This window comes from Excalfactoria chinensis, chromosome 11 (genome assembly GCF_039878825.1).
Source record: "Excalfactoria chinensis isolate bCotChi1 chromosome 11, bCotChi1.hap2, whole genome shotgun sequence".
NCBI lineage: Eukaryota > Metazoa > Chordata > Aves > Galliformes > Phasianidae > Excalfactoria > Excalfactoria chinensis.
Genome location: NC_092835.1, coordinates 8,994,141 through 9,018,278, shown reverse-complemented (window position 1 = coordinate 9,018,278; position 24,138 = coordinate 8,994,141). Strand labels below are relative to the sequence as shown.

The 24,138-nt window shown below is 42.6% G+C and overlaps 1 protein-coding gene across 8 annotated transcripts in view; it reads right to left on the bottom strand.

Moving 5' to 3' along the window:
* Positions 1-24,138, bottom strand: part of PEPD (peptidase D) — a 164,164-nt gene that overhangs the window by 108,891 nt on the left and 31,135 nt on the right. The window contains exons 1-3 of one of the 8 annotated variants that reach the window (XM_072346135.1): positions 6,304-6,409; positions 2,525-2,708; positions 1,159-1,286 (exon numbers count right to left, since the gene is read on the bottom strand). In XM_072346135.1, coding sequence (XP_072202236.1) covers positions 1,159-1,286; positions 2,525-2,708; positions 6,304-6,320 — 329 coding nt within the window. In that variant the 5' untranslated portion in view covers positions 6,321-6,409. Of the gene's footprint in view, positions 1-1,158; positions 1,287-2,524; positions 2,732-5,846; positions 6,144-6,237; positions 6,410-24,138 lie in introns of those variants that run through there. The other 7 variants (XM_072346142.1, XM_072346141.1, XM_072346136.1 and 4 more) reach the window with 7 other exon arrangements.

The window sequence follows — 24,138 nt, the reverse complement described above, 5'->3', positions numbered from 1 at the left end:
CGATAAATCATTTTTACCCAGACTAATAATTCTGTAAATGAATCAATAGTGCCGTACAACAAATAAAAAAGACGACCATATACAAGCAACACTACGTCATTTAGAAATACAAAATAACATGGCTGAACGTCAGTAATATTTTTAAGAGCACAAGGGTATGGAACAGCTGGATATGGAACTAACAGAAAAGAACCTACGAGGAGGAAAAGGCTTTGTCTATAAATGTGAATAACCTCCACTAGGGAACAGAGTTTAGAGAACAGGTGGGAGCTGAACAGAACTCGCCCTCCCATACAGGAGCAGCTCTCAGCTGAAGTATTTCAGGGAGCAGTATTTGCATTTTAAAATGATCATAAACAATGTAAGTTCCAAGGCAGCTCTAAGGCAGTGATATTCACAGAAACTCTCTGAGAAGACAGCAGCCATTCCCTGCCATATGGTCTAACGCAGTCCAGCATATGGTAATGGTTGCAATTGTTTTCCTCTTCCCAAAATTAGCATTAAAATATAATCGATAGCTTCAATTATAAGTAATCTGAGATTAAAATATTAAATTAGAAGTAATCCAATATTCTGAGTCCACGTAGACACACGCATGAAATTCCAGTTGGTTAGACAGTATAAATACAATTAAGATTGAGAAAGGAAATTAACATATACATAAATTAATTCTTTCACTACTACAGCACTGAGCTACATTTACTACACAGGTAGAAAAATAGATGTTAAAAAAAAATCATATTCCCCAGTCAGTTTGTTCATCAAAAAAATAAAAATTCAGTGTGAAAATGCCAAACAGCCTAAATTATCTCCTCCCATTCAAAAAGCCTCATTAACTAACAAGGCAGCTTAAATAGCCTACTTTATTAAATAATTTCTTCTGTCTTAAGAGAAAACTTACACACTTCTCTATGGTTCAGCTTCCTTCCATGGGTACCATGAGATCTGTGGACCGCAATCCCGTATATATTCTCTCCTGAACATTGGTGGATCATTTGACCTCATATGATCAATGCCAAAAATCACATTTTGTATCACTGCATAGACGTATCACTACAGTTAACACCATGTGATTAAAACCAGATAGCATTTCAGCTCCGCAGATAGTTGCATTAAATATACAGACACATCTTAACACAGTTAAAAGATATGCCTTACTTTCCCATCCAAACTGCATAACTTTCAGGCAGTAGAGGAACAAAAAGCATGGATCTTCCAGTATCAACATCTACTGTTCCAAAGCAGCCTGCTTCGGTTACTCCAAAAGTCCAGTGAAAGTAAGATTCCTAGGTTAAGACAAAATACGCTCTTAGTAAAAAACCCTTGCTTCTACAAACTCAAAAGATACACTACAGTACATAGCAAACTGTACTTCACACATCTTAAGGGACATCTATTTTACTTTCGGAGCAAAAGGAAGTGGTTTACGTTTAAAGCTTTTCAGGCTAATTAGTTTTAAGTTTTAATAAATATTTCTGTTGGCAAGTGGCAACAAACAGATTAATAAGCTACTGTAAGAAATACACAACAGTTAACCTGGCACAATAAAACACCATCTTCCAGTCTAGACCTAGAGAATTTAGTACTGGGAAGAAATAATCATGTCACCAGGCAAAATCAGAGCGCAGACTCACTGGGTTGTAATGATAGAGTCCTGAAGTGAAGACACAATATCCCCAAGAGAAGAAGGAAGCCTCAATAGGAACAGCCCTCAGCCAAGAGTTAATTCAAAAGCAATCCAACAACAAAATACCAAACAATACAGAGATGAGTCTGGATGAAAACAGGGATACACTCTACTACACTGAAACATGCATCTCCTCTAAAAGCAGTCTAGTAGTGCATTAAGATGCATGCTATCTATATTAGAACTACGTGGTTTTGTTTCTTTAGAACATCAACTGCTAAAATTAGTAAAACAAAAAGAATCAGTACTGCTGCAACCATGCAAAGCACACAGCTTTGCACTGGTATATACCACCAGAGCATTGTGAGGGCAACTTTACCAAAGACTGTGTTCAGTGTGACATTAACATATTAAGTTTTCTCTGGCAGAAGAACACACGGGTATTCAGGGAAGAGTCTAATTAGAAAAGAAACTCTGAGATACAACCTGGTATGTGGAAAAAACTATTTGCAAAATAGCAAGCACACACTGAATGCGCTTTATTGTAACATTTCATTACAGAAAGAAGGGGGTGTTTTGTTGTTGTTTTCTGTGACAGACAAGAAAAAGAAAGATATATTCAGTTGCTGCCCTTCATATCATGTTAAACAGCATTAGGCAGTAGGGTCTGGAACAGGCTTAAGCCTTTCTATGTCAAATAAGGAGCCCACATAGCAAAGCCTTGAGAGAGTAAGAGTGACTAAGATGAAGAGGCAATGTTACAAAGAAGCCTAATTCAGCGAGCCAAAGCAATGCAAACATCTGAGATAGGGAAGAATAATGAAACAGAGTTTAAAAATTCATGCAGTTCAAGAGGCAGCTTCTTAATTTGATTTGAAGCTTTGATTCAGCTCTCACCTGGCGAAACACAATACCAGTATCAGTGCAGTATCTCTGGGTTTCCTCTCCGCCCTGAAGCAGAACGACTGAATTCTTCTGGACATCCTTATTCTGTCGCAGGCGATCACACAGTCGTCTTCTATTCAATGCAAAGAGTGCTACGGGCACTTTCAAGGTCTCATTCCCCAGCCAAAAAGAAGGTCTAGAAAAGATATACACATACATATATTTTTAAAAGAAAGTTAAAGGAAGGCAGAGTAGTCAGCACAATTCGAACACCTTGCACTTGTTGCTTTAATTCAACCTTCTTTTCTCTACTAAACTCAACAAACAAGATTCTAAGTGCCCAAGGGAAAGAAATGCTGTACACAACCAGTGCCTCTAGCTAGAAGCAGACATCGCTCACACTGAAACCTGGGAGCAACTGCCAGAGTAGCACATTACATTCGTCCATGTGCGGTAACACAGAAAGCAGATCCAGAAAGTGATGACAGCACAGTCCAGCTGAGTGAGGGCAAAAGAGAAGGAAAGAAGGCAAGACCTGTGTTACTGAAAACAGAAGTGAAAGGCCACACTGTCCTGCGAAGTGTCACTGTGGCCTTCTGGGAAGTGCTGAAGTAGCAAAAAACAGATCACAGAGAAAAGATAGGAGACAGTGGGCATAGAGTGAGTTCACCATGCTTGGATACTGTCTGAGTTTCTGTTGCACGTACATTACTCTTGCACACACAGCAAGAGGCTGAGCTGACACATGGCCAACACACAGCAGCCACCTCCTGTTGGACTCGGCTATGCACCACTCAGGCAGCACAAGCACTGCAAAGAGCTGAAGACATTTCTACGGGATTGTACTCAACAGAAGCTCCCTCCAGAGAATGCAGTTTAGAGGCAATGAGCTTTTATGCTAAAATAAGAAGGTTATTACCAAATTCTAATGCTTAAAATATTACAGACAGATACTGCTGATTCAGTCCCATTTGCTATAGTTCCACACTCCTATTTTCTGGAGTACAACTACAGAAGCACTGTGGACTTGGTGCGCGGCCTTCAGGTGAGGAGAGAAGAATCTAAGGGTACTCTCCCCTCTTACTTCCCTTAATTTTTAACATACCAAAGTTATACTTCAGAGCTCCAATAAGACAGATCAATACCATTTTATCAATAAACCTATGATGAAGTCCAGCATGCCCCTCTGCCTCAGCTTCTTTCTGCTTATTGAAGCTATTCTGAACGGCTGATGAGCCTTTTTGTTAAATCAGATATAGTTCCAGCTGAGATGACAGAAAGCTACAATTAAACTGTTACTGTGCTAAAATGACAGGAATGAACCACCAACGGGCTTAACCTTGGAGAAGCAGAGCTCCACACCTTAATTATTATATAGTTTTCATAGGCAATCTGGAAAGTAACCTTTCATTTACTGCTGCATAAAATAATCTCCTGAAAGGCGTTATCAGCCTCAGAAAAGTAAACCCTGTAATTTCATACTGTGCACACAGCATAAAAGAGCTAATAAAATATTTTATTTTACTTGTTTATGGCTACTTGATTTAATAGCGCAAGTCATTCTAGAAGGTAAAAGATTGCTCTTACTAATCCAGTTTTCATATGGTCTGCCCAGGACAGCAGCTGATGGTGCACAAAACCCAAGTGCTTATCTGTATTACTTCCCACACGCCCCCCAATAACCCAGCAGTATGGCAGCAATAATTCCAAGGGCTGCAGGTTACCTATTGTACAACATTATCATAGTGTGGAAGCACAGCATAAGCTTTCATTTTGGAGTACACCAGCCTCTAGGAAAATAAAGCACATTTGAACAACTGTAGCAAACACTACGGAAAGTTCTAAATCAGATCCCAAACCTTCAACAAATTAAGAGCAAGACTTGTTGGGTGCACAGTGGTGGTTCAGCAATTTGGCACTACAGAAAAAGCCAAAAAGCTGTAACCAAGGAAGATCATCCCTTGAGGACCTTCATGCTCACATCATTGCATGAATAAAAGAAAAGAGAGCACATAATCAGATACCCTTATGCCACAGGTCACTTAGATCTTGGTGTGCTAATAAGAAAACAAAACCAAGAAAAAAGAGGTTTTAGCACAGTCTTTACTTTTAATTCTTCCACTGCACTTAAAACTTATGACAAGCAAAAGGAGACCAAAGGAGAAATAACAACGTCAGGCAAGACTTCTGACTGGTAATCTCCTGAACCACTTCAAGAGTGTCTTTTATTGCATCCTAAAACTCAAGCCAAAATGCATCGTAACTTAAAATGACTATCTGCAATTTTTAGTTAACCTCATAGCAAAACTATGTTCATCCTCATACATATATAACAGAGCCTACTCTCCCTGCTTGAATTTGATGCCACAATGTTAATCATTTGATTCTATTCAGTTGGTTAAGATTTGCACATTTTTTCCATAAGCACAGCCTTGGTCTCTATGTTAAAGAGTGCAACAATCACAACAGCTTCATGTGCCAGACCCAACGGCCACATCTGCAGGAAGTGGTAGGGCTTGCAAATCAAGCTCAGCTCCCTGGGCGCTCTGTTCATACGTGAATTGATGCTCTGGACTGACCACACACAATAAGCTGGGTGGGGGTGCAATATATAATTGCCTTGCACATGTGTAAAATACAATTACATCAAAAAAACTCTGTGAATTTGCCACCTAACAATACGACTAAAAACTTCCTTCCCTACAGAATCATAGAATGGGCTGGGGTTGAAAAGGACCACGAGGATCATCTCGTTTCAACCCCCCATGTGTGCAGGGTCACCAACCACCAGACCACGTTACCCAGAACCACATCCAGCCTGGCCTTGAATGCCTCCAGGGATGGGACATCAGCAACCTCCTTGGACAACCTGTTCCAGTGCATCATCACCCTCTGTGTGAAAAACTTCCTCCTAATATCTAACCTAAGCTCCCTAAAGTCTCAGTTTAAAACCATTCCCCCTTGTCCTATCACTACTCACCCCAGGGCCTGCCACATTCTGCTGAGATCACAAAGCCAGCCACAAATCTCAGTGAAGTTAAGAAATCGCTGCTTTTCCAGCAACTGTCATTTATTTAACTGGGCCTTATTCGTATGCCTTGAGCAACGGACAGAACCACTAACAACAGCCTGACTTCTAGCCAGTTTTTATGCCGTTCCCACACTGAACAGGATCAGTGCACGAGGCCCAGACCAGCAGCACCAGCACAGCTCTACATGAGCACTGCACCAAGTGGGCATCGCAGCCACTCCTCCCTCTTTACCAGCTGCACTCGGCAGGGAACCAGAGCTGATAACTCGGGGGATAAGAACCGCACCAGACAGCAGTTCTCACCTGAGTGTGACATTAAGAGTTCGGTTCCTGGTTCCAGCCTCCCCCGTTCTGGTCCGTCTGTAACGGAACACTCAAGGAGCCGATAAGACCAGCCGAGTTCACCTGCACGAAGAGCAGCTCCCGCGCGAGGCGACCCGTCCCGGCCCGCAGGTGCGTCTTCCCGCGGCAACGGCTGCCACACGCCGCGAGCCCCCCACAGGCGATCCCCCCCACAGCTCTCCCGCGGCCGTTACTTCAGGCAGCGGCTCGCCCTCAGCGCGCGGGGCCCGGCCTCCCACAGCTCGGGGCGGGAGCCGGCCCTGCCCGAGCCTCCCGGTGAGGAACCCCGAACCCCGAGGGCCCCTCCGGCGCTGGCACAGCGCGGCTCCCCCGTACCGCCGCTCCCCCGTACCGCCGTCACGGGTCCGGGCCGCTGCGGGGCGAGCGGCGCTACCCGCGGCCGAGGAGCGATGCTTACCCCGCCGCCGCGGCCATGTTGCCTCTCCGGACTTCGGCTGTCACGTGACGGCGGGGCCGGGCGGGCCGCCGAGAAGGCGTGAGCTGAGCGGGGCGGGGCGCCGTAAAGAGGCAGAAACTACAACATTAACGGGTAATTAAATAACTTCTAAAGTCCCTCCTGCTCACACAGCACCTGAGGCCGCCCTTACTTCCATCAGGTGGGTAACTGAAGGAACTGACAAACACCCCGCCAGGGTTCTCACGGCTGCTGCCTGCTGTGCTGCAGCAAAAGTAAAAATTCAGTCCGTAACAGCGTGCAGCACTGCACTGCTACCGTGCCATCCACAGCTCCATTTCATGGCTGCTCCTATACTGAGCACTGCCTTCTTCAGTTGACCAGACTGGAGAAGGACGCAGCTACTCCTGCACAGCTGGCTCTGAAGTGGGGTCTGAAAGCTGCAGAGCAATCAAAGGGAAAGATTGATTGCAGACAGCCTGGAGAGGAGTGTGCATAACAAGAACAGTGGGAAAAAGGCAAGTAGTCACCATCTAGCATTTCATGTTTCTATGCCTAAGGGTCACAGACCCTTACTACAAAATATATAATGAGGTTTCTTCCATAGACTTCCCATTTGACAAAAAACAAATACTTATCTTTGGTTCAGACAAGCAGAGCTAGGCCCATTTTAGACATTATTATTGATAGGCCGTTCAGTTGCAAGGAACTTCCTTCAATTAATGTAAATTCTGAAGATTTTTAACATCAACTGCAAGTCCCGAGAGGGGAGCCTTTCTGTGTAAGATTAGGTGGAAAGGAAGGAGACAGGGAAGCTCAATGCCTCCTTCTGACAAAAGTATAGAAGGAAAAAAAAAAAAAAAAAAAAAGGAAATTCTCAAGATAGTTTTCCTGTTCTTACAAAGAAGCAAAATTGCTTCTGACAGGTGATACCAGGCCAAGTACTTGCAGGCAGACCAACAGTCATATACCAAAAGGACAGAACTCACGCGGCTGGTGAAGGAGCTCCCTGGCAATACAGCACCTCTTGTCGGGAAGAGAAGGTCCAAGGTTCCTTCAGCAGCTGGCCTTTATTGAAGCCCAGGGTGGCTCCACACTGGGTCCACCCCTTCTGGTCAAGTGGGGAGCACAGGTGCAAACAATTTGCCCACGCTCCCTGGCCCAGCCACAGCCTGTCTCCAGCTGCTCCATCACCATTTCAGGCCCTGACCCAGCAGTTCCCCTACACTTCCAAATACCGTTATGAATGGTTTCTGGTACCTCTTGTCCTCCTTGGAGAAAAGGTCTCCTGCCTTCTTGTATCTGCTTTCTAAAACAAGTTTTCTAGGTCTCTTAATCCAGTTTATTTTATTTCTGTCATCTCTTACCCATGGCCATTTTATCCCCTTTCCCAAAACAACTGCAAGACTTAGAAGAGTTACTTGCACTGTATCAAATCTCAGTGAAAATAAGATTCTATTTCTTCATTCCTTAGGGGAAAAAAAAAAAAACAAAAAAAAACTTTGTACTGTTTGTTACCTAAAACATGCTGTTCTTCTGTCTCATGACACGACAGAATGAAACTCCTACTATATGCACAAATTAAACTCATTTGCAAGGTAATTGTACAGGCAGCCAGTTGAAAAGCCAACCATAGAAATTATACTGAGAACAGACTGGGTGCAGGAACAGCTTTATAGCAAACAGATCATTCTGACTTTTTTTTTTTCTTTCTGCTGCTTTTTACTCTGCAACTGATATAATGCAATGATAGACCTTAATGTCCCAGCAACTAGTTTAGAGCATTTTCCTCTACAACAAGATTAAAATGACCTTTCCTGTTACATTCCTCCCACTAGCGTTTGCCTGCATTGGCAAAGAATGTTCTCTCTGATGTTGAAGGCCTGATTTTGCATTTTTGTCACCTTCAAAGTTGCCGTAGCAGTTTGGGTGTCCATGAGAATAATGATGTACTTCTTAAATATGGAAAATTCTAATCTCCAGAATGAGACAAAACAGAGATTTGAATGTAAGTATGCCCCAGTCTGTCCTTGCAGAGCTAATGGGGGAGGAACAGCCATTCTGCAGTCTTGCTCTGAGTCCAGGCAGTGTCTCTCTGAATTATATCAAGCTGCAGACAGACCCTGAGGATCCCTAGGAAGACTCCCTTTCCCTCACCACTGGGACTCAACTCTATCTCCTTCCAGCTCCTGAGAGGTTTGCACTTTAAGCTGCTCCTTTCTTCTGCCCATCTGCACCCTCTGCTCAGGAGCACATTCAGCTCTCCAGGGGAAGGAGGAATCACAAGGGTCCCTTGTGTCCCAGCGTGTTTGCCTAACACACAGCAACATCAGTAAATGTCAGCAGAGAGGAGGTACTGCCTGTTCTGAATGCACTGCTGTGAATCAACAAATGCAGCTCTTCTGCCCAACCAGCCCAGCCCAACAGATTTCTGACTTTGTTTGAAGTATTTTAAAGCAATGACTCTTTGGTAGCTCTTTCACCTCGCAGCACCTTACCTCTCCCCAGGCTTTGCCAGTTAGCCAAAACTAACTATCCTGCATGATACTGGACCAGATCTGGAAGTAGCCCTGCCTGAGGCAAGGGGGGTTGGAACTTGATGATCCTTGGGGTCCCTTCCAACCCAAGCCATTCTATGATTCTATGATAAGCACTTTTTACTCTTATTAGAATGATTTAAGATGACTCGTTTATTATTCTTTTTATACTTGGCAGAAAAGTCTTTAGAAATATTATCAGAAATGTTCCTGTAACAACTGGTCACTTCACACTTAAAAAACAGCACTGATATTTGGTACCAGGATTTTTCACTTTTCTGTGCATTGCTGTTCATCCCTGTTATCTCAGGTTTTTTTCCTGCTGTTCAGGCAGGATCTTAGAGCTCACCTTAGTGTTTCAGCAGTATCACTGAGCATACTCATAGCTTCTGTTGTGCTATATGAAAAGAAACAGTGTTAGATTTATAAATTTCCTCTCATAATGTGAAAGTTATATAACAGTTGTTATATATATTCCCCTGGTTTTATGGTACAGTAGATGAAAATTCAACTTCAGCAAGGGCAGATGCAGTCCAAATACAAACTAGGTAAAATGAAAGCACACTGTAGCTGTGATGACAGCATGTGCTACATGAGCATCTCCTCTCCTTTCTGCCCTCCAGCTCTGGCCAAGTGTCACAGGAAGAGGTAAATGCACTCTGACTGCTGCACACTGCTGGAGCTTCCCTCCTGCTTTGGGAAAAAGTAGTTGGTGAGAGACCTGATCATCTGGGGCTGCCATGAGGGGCACAGGGCAGCAATGAGAACATTGTCCTGTAGTAAGAAATCTTGACCTGCCAGTGTCATGGCATGAACTGGAAAGCAAGCTCTAAGATCCCTACTTGAATATATATTTCAGTGCAAGTTTCTGCTACCTCCTAAATACCTGAAGAGATTCAGTTTTATACGTGTGTATTGGTTGTTAATATACAGATGGTAGCAAGTGTACAGAAGGAGTAAGCAAAGGAAAACTCACCAGTGGTGGTGCCTTGACTGAAGAAACTGGGGGCAGTCCTCACTGGAGAGCAATCTCCAAGAGATGCTGCACCAGTGGGAGTCAGCCCTTAAATGAGGTCTCAGAGGGGATGGAGTCGAGCTCCACCCCTTCCAGGAGCACAGCTACATCACTCTCACCTGTGCTCCCACAGCTGACCCCATACTTGCCTCAGCTGATCAATCAGAGGTTCAGGCTGTGATTACCAATCTCCCATACATACGTGCCATCTCAAAAATTAAAAATAAAAGGAAATACTGGTTTATCTGTGCTCAGTGTCTTTCATAGTTCAGCTTGATCTGTTTTTCCATTGGTTATTCCCCCAGGCTGTTGGAAGCAAGAGCATTGCTGGCTGAGATGCTCCATGACCACATTCACTCGGATGGAAAGGCACTGGTTCAGCAAAGAACAACAGATAAACTTATAGATAAATTGGTGACGGTATTTTATATATTGTAGAGTCAGCAGTTAATCCAAAGTGTTTATGGTTTCCTATGCTAAAGTGTGCTGATACTGTTTGGCTTATTTTATTTTGTTTTTAATTGAATTGCTATACACACATCCCCACCATTTCCTCACTGGAAGAGGTACTTGATCTGCCTTTGTTTGATACAACGGCCACAAGTCTTTAATTTGGAATCAAGATTACAAGGTCCCTTCAAAGTAACAGATTGAACAAAAGCATCAGCCTTCGGCATTTTCATCATGAAACCATTTTGAGTAAATTTCCCCTCAAGCACTGAATGTATACTGCTGTATTGATTTGTTGGATCTTGAAATAAAAGTGTGATTTTCCCAAAGCCTGCTTGAACTAAATTATTATAAAAGACAAGAAAGGCAAAGCATTACAGCGCCTCATTACTCTCCCTGTTGACTTTCACTTCACTGTAAGAAAATCCACTATCATCAAAATGTGTCCACTGAGGTCTGACCAGTCCAAGGTAACGAAGGTAACATCGCAGTACCTTGGCTGATTTTTATAAATTATTATGATTTTATTTGGAGATCACTTTTTTTTTTTTTCTTTTTTCTTTTGCTGTTCCTTAAATTGTTCCATTTAAATCAGTCTGTTCTCAGTGTCTATAAGTTGCAGCCTCAGTTTTCCCTCATAAAACATGTACTACAACAGCGCTAGCAAAGCTGTGCAGATGACTTCTTTGTAGTGGGGGTTTGGGTAGGTTGCTTTGTTTTGTTTTGTTCTCCTAGGGATCAGTGCCCAACCTGCTCATCTCAGTCATGTTTCTCCAGTTTCTCTGGCAGCTTGAAAGAATCTGTTGTGGGGTATTGCAGCTCATTGTTTTGCTTCAGTGAAAGGCGACTTCTGGATGATTTTCAGCATGTTCATATATTGACTTTTTTGCTGACCCATAGCCATGAAGACACCATTTACATTTGTCTTTGTGCCCTTTGCGTAGTGCACAGAACCGTATGCCCTGAGCCTGTCTTTGTTTCTCTAAGCTGTGTTCTCTCTCTTATACTACCTGCACAAAACTGTGCTGTGCGATGTCAGCACGGGTCACTAAGAGCTAAGTGCCAGGTGTGAGGCACAAGCTACTATCCTCTGCTTTCCTTTTTTCATTGCTACCAATTAGCATAGGCATTTTCCTTTCTTTGAAGTATTTTACAAAACTGGTTGTCGGACACGAATGCGGTATTACTGCAGCTGTTACCCAACAGCATTACAAATGTTACTGTGGACACATCTAAATAAGAAACTACTTCACATGACCCACAATTTAACCTCTCAGCACTTCTCATTTTCAGTCTTCTCTGCGGAGCAGAGGTAAATTGGTCGTGTTTAGAGGGACGGTCCTGAAGTGGCAGAGGGGCTTTGTGCTGCTTCCTGAGTGAAGTGTGGGGAGAAGCAGATGAAATCACTGCACGGTGTGACAGAAAACTGTCCATCCAGCATTTATGGATATCTGTCCATTTGTACAAAGGAAAGGTATCATTTCCATCATTTCCCACGCAAGTTCCCTTTGATACCACAGATATACCTGATCTCTAGCAATACACTGTACAGTTATAATACAGAACTTGTTTACAAATCTTAATTTTTCTTTCATCACTGTCGGCATAATATACTCTCCACCCAATGTGTAACAAATCCCAGAACAAATTTATTATATGCTTATGTAAATGTTTTCTCAAGAGATTAATGCCTTCAGGTTTTTGCAGATTATGATTTGTATCTTCACACTTATTTTAAGCCAGATTTCCCACTTTTTTTTTTTTTTTTTTTTGTAAGAAAAAATCCTCTTTAATTATCTGCTGTTTATATGGAAACTGTTTTCAGCTCTGAGGTAGCACATTAAAATTTTAAGCCAGTGGTTTATCAAGATGTACATTTTGTTGATGATGAAGAAATTGCTCTCGCACAGACAGGTTAGACCTGGTTACTAAGAGAGGCAGCTCACCTGAAATGAGTGAACACATTCTTTCAGGCTTTGCATGGATGACGCTTCCTTTTTCTGCTTTAACCATTCCTACCCTCCTTGCCACGAAACAAAGACCTGCTTTCTCCACTGCTGCCCTCTGATGGGTGGAGCAGTCCTTCGTCCTTCAGCTGTGCCCAGCCCACATCATCCCATCGCGTGGGGCTGCGGCAGCAGACAGAGCACGGTGCTGCCATGGGGCCACATCTGCCACAGCGCACAGACCGCTTCCTGCAGCCGTGTCTGACTGGAACAAGAAAGTTCATCCTCAGTGCCAGCTGCCGAAGAGAGATCTACGGCTTCCTGTCCATGCAAACTGCTCATCTCATGTCCTCTGCATCAGACTGAATATTTAACCCACCTGGCTCTTGGATTCAATTTAAGAACAAAGTGCTAAGCAATTGGCCTATCAGATTATCTAATCATATTTTACACCCTATGACTACAGCAATGTTTTAGTTTGATCAGCCCAATTATGCTCCCCAGTACCCATACCCCGTTCCCACAAGAACAATTTAACATGGCAGCTGGGGGGGGGTATGAAGATTGGGCAAGAATATGCTAGAAGACAGAGAAGATAAAAAACGAGAGCTTGTGAATCAGGGAATTCAATTATCTTTTGAACTGTAAAAAATGGCTATTCTACACAACTGCTCTCTCCCCAAAGACAGAATACAGCCTTTCTCTCAGGCACTGGAAACTGTGCCAGATGTACAAAGCACATCCTATCTGCACTATGCCTCTTTGCCTTTTAATGAATCAACTGACTAGCATTTATTTAAAAAACAGGTCATATTTAGAGACATTTTTCAAAGAGCACCAGTTTGATAAGAGCACAAGACTGGGTTTATTTCAGAGACACAGCCCCCCTTCCCAGAGGGCGTACCTGCTGGGTTCTGGGCACAGCTGCTGCTCTCACTGGCAGCCGCCCTGCACAGCTTATTCTGGGCATGGATATTTACAAATAGCTGCATGAGAATTAAGCTCAATAAAATTCGACATCAAAAGTAATAACCACGATCACCTTCCTTTGCTGCCTAGCCTGTAACTTCAGTTTAATTACCTGGCTTTAACTTCACAGTCTCAAACATAGAAGTAATTTTGGGGAGATACTGATCTGCTCACTCAAAAAGTTTTACTCGTCTATCCCTTAGTTCTGTACAAGTTTAAGCTATTGTGAGAACAGTTTCACTTGGCATTTGTAGTGTTAATTCAATCTGTGCTATGGAGATTCAGAAAGGGAGCTCAAAGAACGTGTGTGGCTTAATTGTGTGTGTGTCACTTCCAAGCATCCCATGTTTCAGGTGGCATCTGTCTGCATCCTTGAAAATAAAAAGGCTCATACAATTTAATTAATGTGGTGCTACAGCTGTGCCCTTTTTTTCCCCCTTAAGCCCTGACAGGCATCTTTGTTTGTATGCAGGGGCTCTGTTTGAACAGTTGCTTGGTGTCCTTGCTTTTTATGCTGGCAGGAGAGGTGATTTTTTTTTGTTTTGTTTTCTTATTCAAAAGATGTGGTAATTTTTTTTACTACCGCTGACAGCAACAACTCTTCTAGTCCAGACTGGCATCAGAGGAGGGTCAGAGATAAAGAACGTGGCTTCAGAAAATAACATGGGTTCTTACCGAGCTTGAGGAGAGGAGCAAGGCCAAGGAGCAGCAAAGTGCAGGCGCTGTCCCTGCACGTGGGCAGGCTGTGGTGGGCAGCCTGCGCTCCTCCCCACCTGATCCCCTTCCAAGGCAGGGATTGAGGCCTTACTCTGAGTAGCAGGATGTACCAAGCACATGATAACCAGAACAGCTCCAGTATTAAACACAGCAGTGCTAATTTAGGATCTGACTTTATTCACTGTTTTCCTTACTTCAAATTGCATGCCTCACCTGTGCAGCAGCCATTTCTCTTCAAGGCATCAACCTTTGCATTCTACTGAGCAGTGGTAGAAAAGCAATAGCATTTGCTGCTGTCCCAAGAATGAAAAGAGAGGTGATTCTCACTTGTTTCCAGGTGTAAACTATGGAGGAGCAGAAACCTCTCCAGGCACAGACCTCAGGCTGCCATCCCACACAGGGTCCCCTCCTAGGCAGAGGCTCCGGCTCCCTGGGAGGTTTTCCCAATGTGGCTTTTCTGCAGTGAGTACCAGAATGCAAACCTCTGAGTCACACCCGCAACGCCTGCCTGATGACAGCCTGACTAATGCTGCTTTGACAGCACCCAATAGATTGTGCAGAGATTAAGGCCTCGTCAGAAATTTGTCAGCAGTAGTTTAGAAAATACTTACTGAAGATTTGCAGAGTTAACAGCCCTGTGGGTGTTTGCTGTTTGACTCTCCACATAAACAAACCGCTGGTGCAGCTGGAATAAAATCAGCCAAGTTGTTGCTAATTTAGGTTCTTTGGGCTGCTTCAGGCACAGGAATGACTGTGCTGCAGCGTTTTGACACCCCAGCTAATTTGAAACTAACCTAGCTTTGAACCAGAGGAAGTCAGCCTCAGCAGCACCCAGCTCATCGTGGATTCACTTGCCCAGCTTTCTGGCATCAATATTTCTGCCAACAGGATTAGCAAAAACTCTTTTAAAACCAGAATAAGGAGATACAAAGGACTTGATTCAGCAGCAGTTCGATTCATAGAGAAAATTCACAGTAGCTCACAATAGGAGCTGTGACAGTCTGCAGAGATGGAGACAGGGAGCTTAAATCTGCAGTGGTGGACAACGGGGAGGCAGTGAGCCAGCGAATGTAATGGCTGTGGGGAGGGGTCTGGCCCTCACTGTGCATCCTTTATGTCACTGCAAATGGAAAATGTCACATGGAAAAGAAGGAGACTCCTATTAGTAAAGAGTCACTGGGGTGAAGTGCAGCAGAAGAAAAGGATGGATTATATTATATCTGGACTTGTTTATCTGCAGAGAACTTTATGTGCTGTGAGAGCTCTGACTGACTGCTTGTGGAAGACTTGCTTAACTTCAGAACCAAAGTTCAAAGACCTCAGTGACATCAGCCAGGCTAGCTGACGGAAGAAAAACCCTTCATTTGTAATAACTTCTGATCAACAGTTACTTGTTTTATTCATGTCACTCTTGCTTGTTAGGAGCTGGTCAGACAAGTGGGACAGGCAATTAATCGCCCAAGGCAGTCAAGTGCTCATGGTGTGATAACTTCTGGCTGTGAGGAAAGACACGGCCCCACTTAACTAACCTACTGACCTAATCCTAACCTCAGATTTATTTTTAGATTCCTTCTTCCCACTAGTGTGAGAATCAGCAAGTTGAAAAAGTGCAATAAACAAAAATGTAAAATATAAAATAAAAACACCCAGTACACTCTAAATCTCTACCACAAGTAGCACTGCTTGCTGAGACAGCAATCTGTCAAAACAGAACTTGCTGAGGAAAGCAGTTTCTTGCAAAAGGCTGCCTTTTTTTCAGAGTATTTAGGACCACGGGTCATTACTAAGACATGATCAGGGCTAGGTCTTCAAAAAAGTAAAGTAAAGTTAAGAAGCCTCCTAAAGCTGTGCCTACCAAGACTAAGGGGATGACAGTAGAAAATATTACCCAAATGTTAACTGAAGAAAAGTAGTCACAAAAGTGCACTGAAGAAAGAATGAGGAATACTACTGCCAAAGGCACTGTGCAAACCTACCAGGTTCTAATGATGCAGCCTCACTAACAGGGGAAGGATATGGGAGACGTTCAGCAGGAGCAGACCTCGACCTTGGAACTGAGCCCAAATTCTGTAGCAGAGGCAATGATGAGAAAGGCAAGATCAAAAGAGACAGCTCTAACAAAGAGGCAAAAGAGATAGGTAAAGACATAGGAGCAGTTACTGAGTACTTGGCTTCTTAGCCCTTTGCTTTGAGCTTGACCCCGACTTTCTTTTTCTTCTCCCTTCACCATTGTAAACCCAAGCCTGGTGACAGGGACATCCTGTATATGAGTTGGTGCAGCACAGTGTGTACAGCATGTCTTCTCAATGCAGTCACAGTCATTATGCATGGGTAATTTTTATTACCCAGGGGCTTTTCTCTTTTACATATCCCTCGCTACAATTTTACTGAAATCGTTTTCTTTTTTTATTGGCCTCTTACATCGTTAGAGTGCCCATGATTTCCCCAAGGTTAGATGATGAATGACAACATATCACACAAAGACAAAATACAGGCATTTGCCAAAGATAAAACTGATTTTTTCATTTGATATGTTTCCTTTTCTTGTGCAACAATGATAAGTAACCTTGATGGTACGAGCAGTACAAATAAAAGTTTAACAAGCTCTCTTCTGAACCCAGGATCACACAAAAAAATAGATTTGATAAAGATACCAGATTTCTTCTAACGTGACAGACAATCAGAAAATGTATGAATCATTTTAAAGACGATTTCAAATATAACCATCTGGGTTCAATCCTGCAATTAGTTGTGCCTGAGCAGCCAGCTGGGTCCTTCAGAGGTTCCAGTGACTTCAGCAAAACCAGTGGGAATGTGGAGAGACACAGCCTGTGATTCAGCGCTGTCAAATGTAGTCTCGATTCCTCAACAGCTTAGCAGAGTCCTTTCCTCCTTTCCTTTTCCCCAGACTTCTCCCTCAAACAAGGCAGCACTTACACCTGGAAACCACAAATAGGCAGCGTGCCTCTCTCGTCCCATCCTCCCCTCTTAGAGAACATCTGATGGCAGCAATAGCTGTCAGCCAGCCCCATGCGGGAGATGGCTTTTGCACAGACAGTATTTTCTGTTCAAACAGGCATTCCCAGCTGCTCCCAGAAAATGGAACACGAATATCATTGCTTTTCTGGCTGAAGTTGTGTGAGCTTAGCCAAACTTTAATCTGACTTTAACCTTTCCTTACAAAGCTAGGAGAAGAGTAATAAGCACCGTGTAGGTGTCCAGAGGCTTCCAGTAAAGCACCTATCATGAGACTGCTGCAGTACCTGCAGATGAAAGGGATGTTCCATGTATTCCCCTGTACTGAACCAAATGTGTCAGCAGATGGTTAGATGGTTCCTCCCAAGAACATGTAGACTCCACAGGCAGCAGTGAGCTGGCCTTAGGTAAAGAAAGATGAATTCAGATGAGGAAACTAAAATAATAGATAGGCAATGGTCACTATTTAGTTATGTTAAATTCTTCAAAAAAAATGTAATTATCAAAATCTCCAAGTGAACATTTTTGGGCTCACTGGATTGGAGATGAATATTTTGGTGACAGGATATAAGAATACCGAGTGCTTCAAACACTACAGCAATATTTTAAATCACATTCTATGCATATACCTATCCATACAGCACTGGAGGGAGAGCAGTTAATGAATTTCATCTTGCTTTCTTCCATCCTGGCTTTTTGCCCAAGGAGGCTTGCTGTGCATAACGAGCTGACACCTCGGTTACTTCTATCCACCTTTTTCAGGACCTGATCCAAAAATGACTGAAGTTCACTTAAAGACTCCCAAGACTTTTGCTGACCCTTGTGCCAGAATTTCTTCTGTTACCAGGAGGCTGTGAAATACATGTATGACAATTTTAATCCCAGTGCTGCTGTGTATTTCAGATGCTGCAATCACAAGAATATTCAGATCATTCTTTAAAATTGGATACTTCCTACCAGTTCAGTAGTTAAATCAGAATTATTTGTGCTCCGCAGGGGTTCTATCTACAGCTGAGATGGCTCCTGCTCACTCCAGACCCACCTCTGAGACTTTCTCCCAGTCCTGAATAGCTCAGCCCTCTTTTAAGCAGAAAAGTCAAACCGTAGTGAATATTGATTTGAAAGCAACCAGACACCATCCCTATGAAGAAAGAGTAACACAGTGCATCACAGTATTTCAAATCAGAGATCGTATTTCTGAGACCTGAACCACGGTGTTATTCTTCTGAGGAGAAATACAGAAACCAAAACAAAAAACAAACAAAACAAAATCACAAAAGACCACAAACTGTTGCTAAAAATCAATCACTTCTAGAGGGGGAAAATAAGTAGAACAAAAATAAGTTTTTAAGAGAAGGGTGAAGCAGAAACCGTAAGTAACATGAAACCCAGCAAGAACTGAGGAAGAAGCTACATGCCCGAACTTTTGAACTCAATCTTTCCGCTGTACTGTCATCCACAAATGATATGACTGATGGCGTTGAAAGCTGCAGTTCAAATTTTGCAGATGATATTAAATTAGAAGAAGCATAAAAATCATTTCTAATACAATGGAGGTGTTAGATTGATTATACTCTTGGATTAACAGATGGTAATTGCAGATATATGAAGATTTAAAGTCTTCAAGCAAAGAACCTGAAGAAGAAATAGCTATTATTTGGAGCAATCTACCTCACAAAATAGATAAAACTTACAGCTGTAATATTGTTAAGGTTTTCAGCCAATGTACATATGAAATGAAAAATAGAGAATCAGATTGCTTAAGGAATAATGGAAAGATAAAAGGACCGGCAGTTTTATTGTCTGAGTCACTGGTCAGATGTCACACATCAATCACTGAAATGAAAAAATATTTTCATTTTACCAGTAGCGAGCTGAGGAAGAGTAATGTCGTTCAGGGTGTGCTCAGACATACAGTGTCAAACCTCTGCTACCACGTGGAAGAGTCAAGACTAAAACAGGATAGTCCACCCAGGGAGTTCAGGCTGCCACAGCTGACTCCCCACTTACAGCAAGCGTGTAGACCAGCTCACTGACTGAGCAGCCCTAATTCAGCTGTTTGCATCCACCTTGCAAATGCAGGATTCATGACTATACATCTGGCAGAATTTGTGCTCTTTGTGAAGACCATATGTGGAATCAGGCTAAAACAAAATGTATGGGGAAGTACCCAAACACGGTATAGCTCTTTATGTAAGATATTTTTAGATACCAGGTCAGCAGAGCAAGATGCAAGTGGGAATCCCCAGCGTCTCAGTGTTCAGCAGCAAGCGAAACGGATCCAGATGCAGCAGTTATAAAATCTCATGATTGAATCTAATGTTTCTGGGCTTCCAAGAGGCTTTTATATCCAAACTTCTGCCAATCATATATAAATTGCTGACAAAACTATGAAAGTCAAAACTGAGGGTTTAAAAACGCAGAGTTTTTCCTCAGTGATCATAATATTGATAAACAGATGGGATGGGTGATAGGAACACAGAAGCCTCCCCACACCAGGTGCAGAACTTCTGTTCTCGCCTACACGCATACAGCCATGGCTGACTCCCTCACCCATGTGCCTTCGATTGAAACTATTTTGGATTTTCTAAAGTCTCCATAGAAGCCGTGGATAGGCTGTGGAGAAGTGAAATGATCCAAGTATTTGCAACAGCTCCTACCTTGTGTTGTCCGGGAACAATCAGTATTGGTCATAGTATGATTGGGCATTACTGTCACAGGCCTGTGCTGTGAAACCTTAATGAAAGGCAATGGTAAATCTGTTCTCATAGCCAACAAGAAAGAGATCACATTCATCAGACTCTTATCTACAGTGTGCTGTCCTTTTGTTCACATACAGAGATGAGTAAGAAGAGTTAAATGTTGATCTGCTTTTCACAGAAATGCAATGTGATTTCCAAACTAAGGACATTTGCAAACAAAGGGAAGTTTATGCTGTTCAGCAGCATCCACTGAAACTGAGAATTCTCCTGACAGACTGGTGCTGGGGACAACAGAGCCCTCCCACCACAGTGGTGCCGGTGCCCAGAGCAAGCCTTTGTGGGGAATGGAGGGTAACTTCTCTCCCACATGCCAGCTTTGGGAGCTTGAATTTGAGCATGGCATTTATTTGTTCAAAGTCAAGTATGAAACCTGCTGAGCTAACGAAAAAATACTGGATTACAAGAAGACCCCAATCTTATGTGTGTCAGCCAAACCTCCAGAAGGTGAGAGGTTGAGCTCAAGCCCTTTTAAATAATAGCCGTTGTGTTTATGTTGCGATTTACATTTGAGAATGGTGTGTTTGGATAGAAAAAGGAGGTTGCTCTCAATGCCTACAGTCCTTGTCAAGCTACCATAAGCATAGCAGGAGCTGTTGAGAAAGCATGCACCCTCATATTAAGGCTATTATTCCGACCAGAGCTGGCATCTGCAGCACAGCACCTATACTTGTAACTAGCTCTATTTCCATTTAGATATGCTCTGTAGCAAAAGCAGCTTTGCCCTTGTAGCCACTGCAGCAGCACTGGAAAACTTTTAAAATAGGAACAGACATAAAGGATTTAATTATTCTTACCTAGACTGTGTGCTTGCATGTTTCCCTCTTGAGAAAACAAAAATTCTGTGCATACAATTGCTTGCAAAGCAGTGCTTAGATGCATCCCTGACTAGATATTAATTTGCCTGCAAATATATAGTAAATGCCATTATGCCTAAACCAAAGTTTGGATGTCTCTGAACAAAGAAGCATGTCTGAGGCATCTGTATCTCAAACATGAGCAAATACTGAATTATGTGCACTCGTGCTGTACTATAAGGCAAGTTGTTATGGCAGTCTGCTTATTAAGAAGCCATCTGAGATAAACTTATACTGAAAAGCTGCATAGATTTCAGAATATTAAGCCAATGGATATGTAGTTTTTGATTTATTTATAAAGAGCATCACATCCAAAATACTAAGTGTAGTTAAGCGTTCAGGCCATTGCCAATATCAAACCTCTGGTCTCTTGCTGCAACTGTACAACTTGCCTGAATGTGATGGTTAAGAACTGAATATAGATGTTATTTGTTGGTTTTTTTTTCCCTCTGGAACATGGACAAAAAACTGGGCTGTGCAAAAAACTGATTGTCCTTGGGTACAGAACACTTCATTTTGTGTGTGGTCCTGCTGCATAGGTACCAGAATCATGGAAAGGCACAAGTAAGGGAGACAAAAGGACCTGCAGGGTGTAGGGATGACTGGAAGTAAAGCTGAGGCACCAGCACCTGGCTGGAGGACCCTGCGCAGAATCCACTCGGCTGCAGCAGGGCAGCATCTGAGCTGAGCACCGGGCTGCAGATTCCTCTGGAGCCGAACTTTTCTTTCTGCCAGTGACACAAAGAGACCTCTGTTCGGAACACACAATGCTGGGAACCAAAGCTGAAGTGAGCTGTATTCTCAGCCTGCTGGTGATAGATCCATGCCGTTTTGCTAAATAGGTTTGTGCATGCATTGATCTGAACTTGGAAATGCTGAAGCATCACTTCAAAGTTTAGGACTATAATTTTAAAAGCCTAGCTGAGAGTTCTATCAGAATATGTAAATTACATGCATAAACTGAGCTTCTATGCAAAAGCGACACATGCTCCAACAGCCTATTACTGACATGTTTTCTGTGCTGAATTATCTCTTCAACTTCACAAAATTAGAGCTCCCAACTACAAATTTTCTACCTCCCATTCTGCTGTATGTATGACATTTGCACAGATTATCATTTCCACAAACCAGGAAGCTTGTACTAAGGTCATGAAACAGGTGTTTACAGTCTTACTACTGTTTAGGCCTTTATGCAAGTGTAGAATGACAAAAAACCTAATCATATGATATGACAATATCCCACTCTCAGAGTGTGAAAAGTGAACAACAACATGGTTACAATTTTCTCCGTGGAAGCTTTGGAGAGATTCCATAAGGAGGACAGAAGAGGAGGATGAAACACAGATCTGAAAGCACAGCACATCCTGCTGTCTCTCTACATGAAGATTAGTGGCCCACCATGCCCCAGTGGAATTGCTCTGCAGTTTTACAATGCAATAGGAGGAAGAGAGCAAAGAAAATTAGGAAAGAAAGTGCCATTTTAATTTGTATTCTAGTAAACACTATACCTCAAAAAGTTCATGAATTCCAGCTATAATTCTGCTTTGGATGATGATCACAAGAATAAATAGTTCCTTCTGGTTTCTCATGGATTTAAGACTCCTCCAGGCAGACTCTCAGAGGAATGAGATGCTCACTGTGGGTAGTGAGGGGGTGTTTCCAGTTCTGCTACTTATACTCTTTATGAGATTTTTTCCTTTTTTCCACAACACCCCCACCCCCATTTTCTCTCCTCCTTCACACTAGTGCATACATAACCACATATTTTCTTCACTCTCCTTCCATGATGCTGCATCATCTTGTTACTTCTGTAGGCAAATGGGGCCAAGAGGCCATAAGTTTAACGTCATTCCATAGCACAAAGATAGGGGAAAATGATAAATGTTTGGCAAATCACAAAGTGTTATCCTGCAAGCTGAAGAAGGTACAAAGCAGAGCCATCTGGCAGACTCTCTTTCCTCCCTCTGAATCACTGACACATTTCAAGATCAGCCTGTGTTTTCTATCAAAAACTGGGAATCCACAGGCCATGGGCTGGGAAACATCTATAGGGTAGGTGGAGTGGGGGAGCAAAAAGCTTGAATCATCTTTTTTTTGTATTGATATACTTCCCATCTGCTGCGTGTGCTTCACCAAGGAGAGGGAGAGTAGCAGCAACCAGCTGGTAGATGGTAAGTCAGTATTTTCTGGCCACTACCACGAGTGCTAGAGCTGTCAAGAAGGACCACAAGTGCCTGGGGGCCCCCGTCTCCTTCATTCACCCAGTCTGCTGCAGGATGCCCCTCTTTTCAACCCAACTCAAAAGCTACAGCTCTTTTGATATTTGACTCCATATTACTATGCAGTTTGATCAGTATTACTGAGCAAAAAGCTTCTGCAGAGAACAAGAGGAATGTGAGCACAAATTCAGCTCTTACAATGAAAAGAGAATTTTTCTCCATCTATGGCTGATTGTTTAGGCTCTGTTTGAACAGAGTTCATGTATAAGTATGGGTACCCATGACAACACTGCTCATGCAGGCCAGGATACACTGCATGGGGATAGATGGGTTAGGACATCCACAATACAGAGGATCTTCCAAATGAGGGATGGCAGTGAATCACTTCCATTTGTGATGTGAAAGAAAACCTTGCCATTTCATTCTACATACTTGATCTCCTCTAAGTAGCTTCCCATTTGTCCTATAAATAAATAATCATTTTACCTGTGAGAACAGCATGCTCAAAGTAAGTGGAAAAGGCTTGTTCTCTTACCAAGCAGGAAAAATGTATTGGCTGCAGTAGTGACAACAAGGCAACATTTGTACAGCCCAGTGAATCCTGGGAAAGAAAATAAAATAGAAAAATGATTCATAGAGTAGGTCTAGATTTACTCCGCTTGCTGTTCTGTCTGTTCATGTCTGTTACAAGTCCAAGATTTTTGAATATTGGAGAATAAAATACTGCCCTTACTAGCAAAGCAGAACTTCACTGTAATCACAGCCCTGACCCAATTATTTCAATCTGCTTGACAATCATTCTCTTCTACAATAGAGGACTTCACTCCAAACTTCTGCTCGTTCACCTTAAAAAGACTGCATGAAATTGGGATCATGCCCTTTTTTTTCTTTCCCTATACATGCAACAACCACAAGAACTGTGCTGATACATTCCCTAGTAGCTCCTTCTGAGGACAGAACACGTGGAAGCATGCATGGAGTTGTGTAAATCGCAGAAGTCACAGAGGATTTACTTTATGTCTTAGTTCCACATTTCTTCCATAGAAGAACCAGTTTTTTGTTTTTTTTTTTTGGTCTTAAAAACAAGCCATAAATTCTTGGTCTCAGTATGATGCTTAAGTAGGAGTCACTCTTCTGTCCCACAGCATAGAAAGACATCTAGTGTCTGTTAAGTGCTATGGAAATATTGTCCCTCAAAGTGACACCTAAAATGCCATATAATGCACAATACACTTAGGTCTCTTATACTAAGTTCTTTCAGTAGCTGTACTGAGCATTACTATTTATTTGATTGGGGCAGTATTTACTGCGACATATTCATGCTAATTTTTAAGCAGCTGCCTCAGTCAAATTTATGATATAAGTTGTTCCTGTTTAATCCATTCACCAAGGT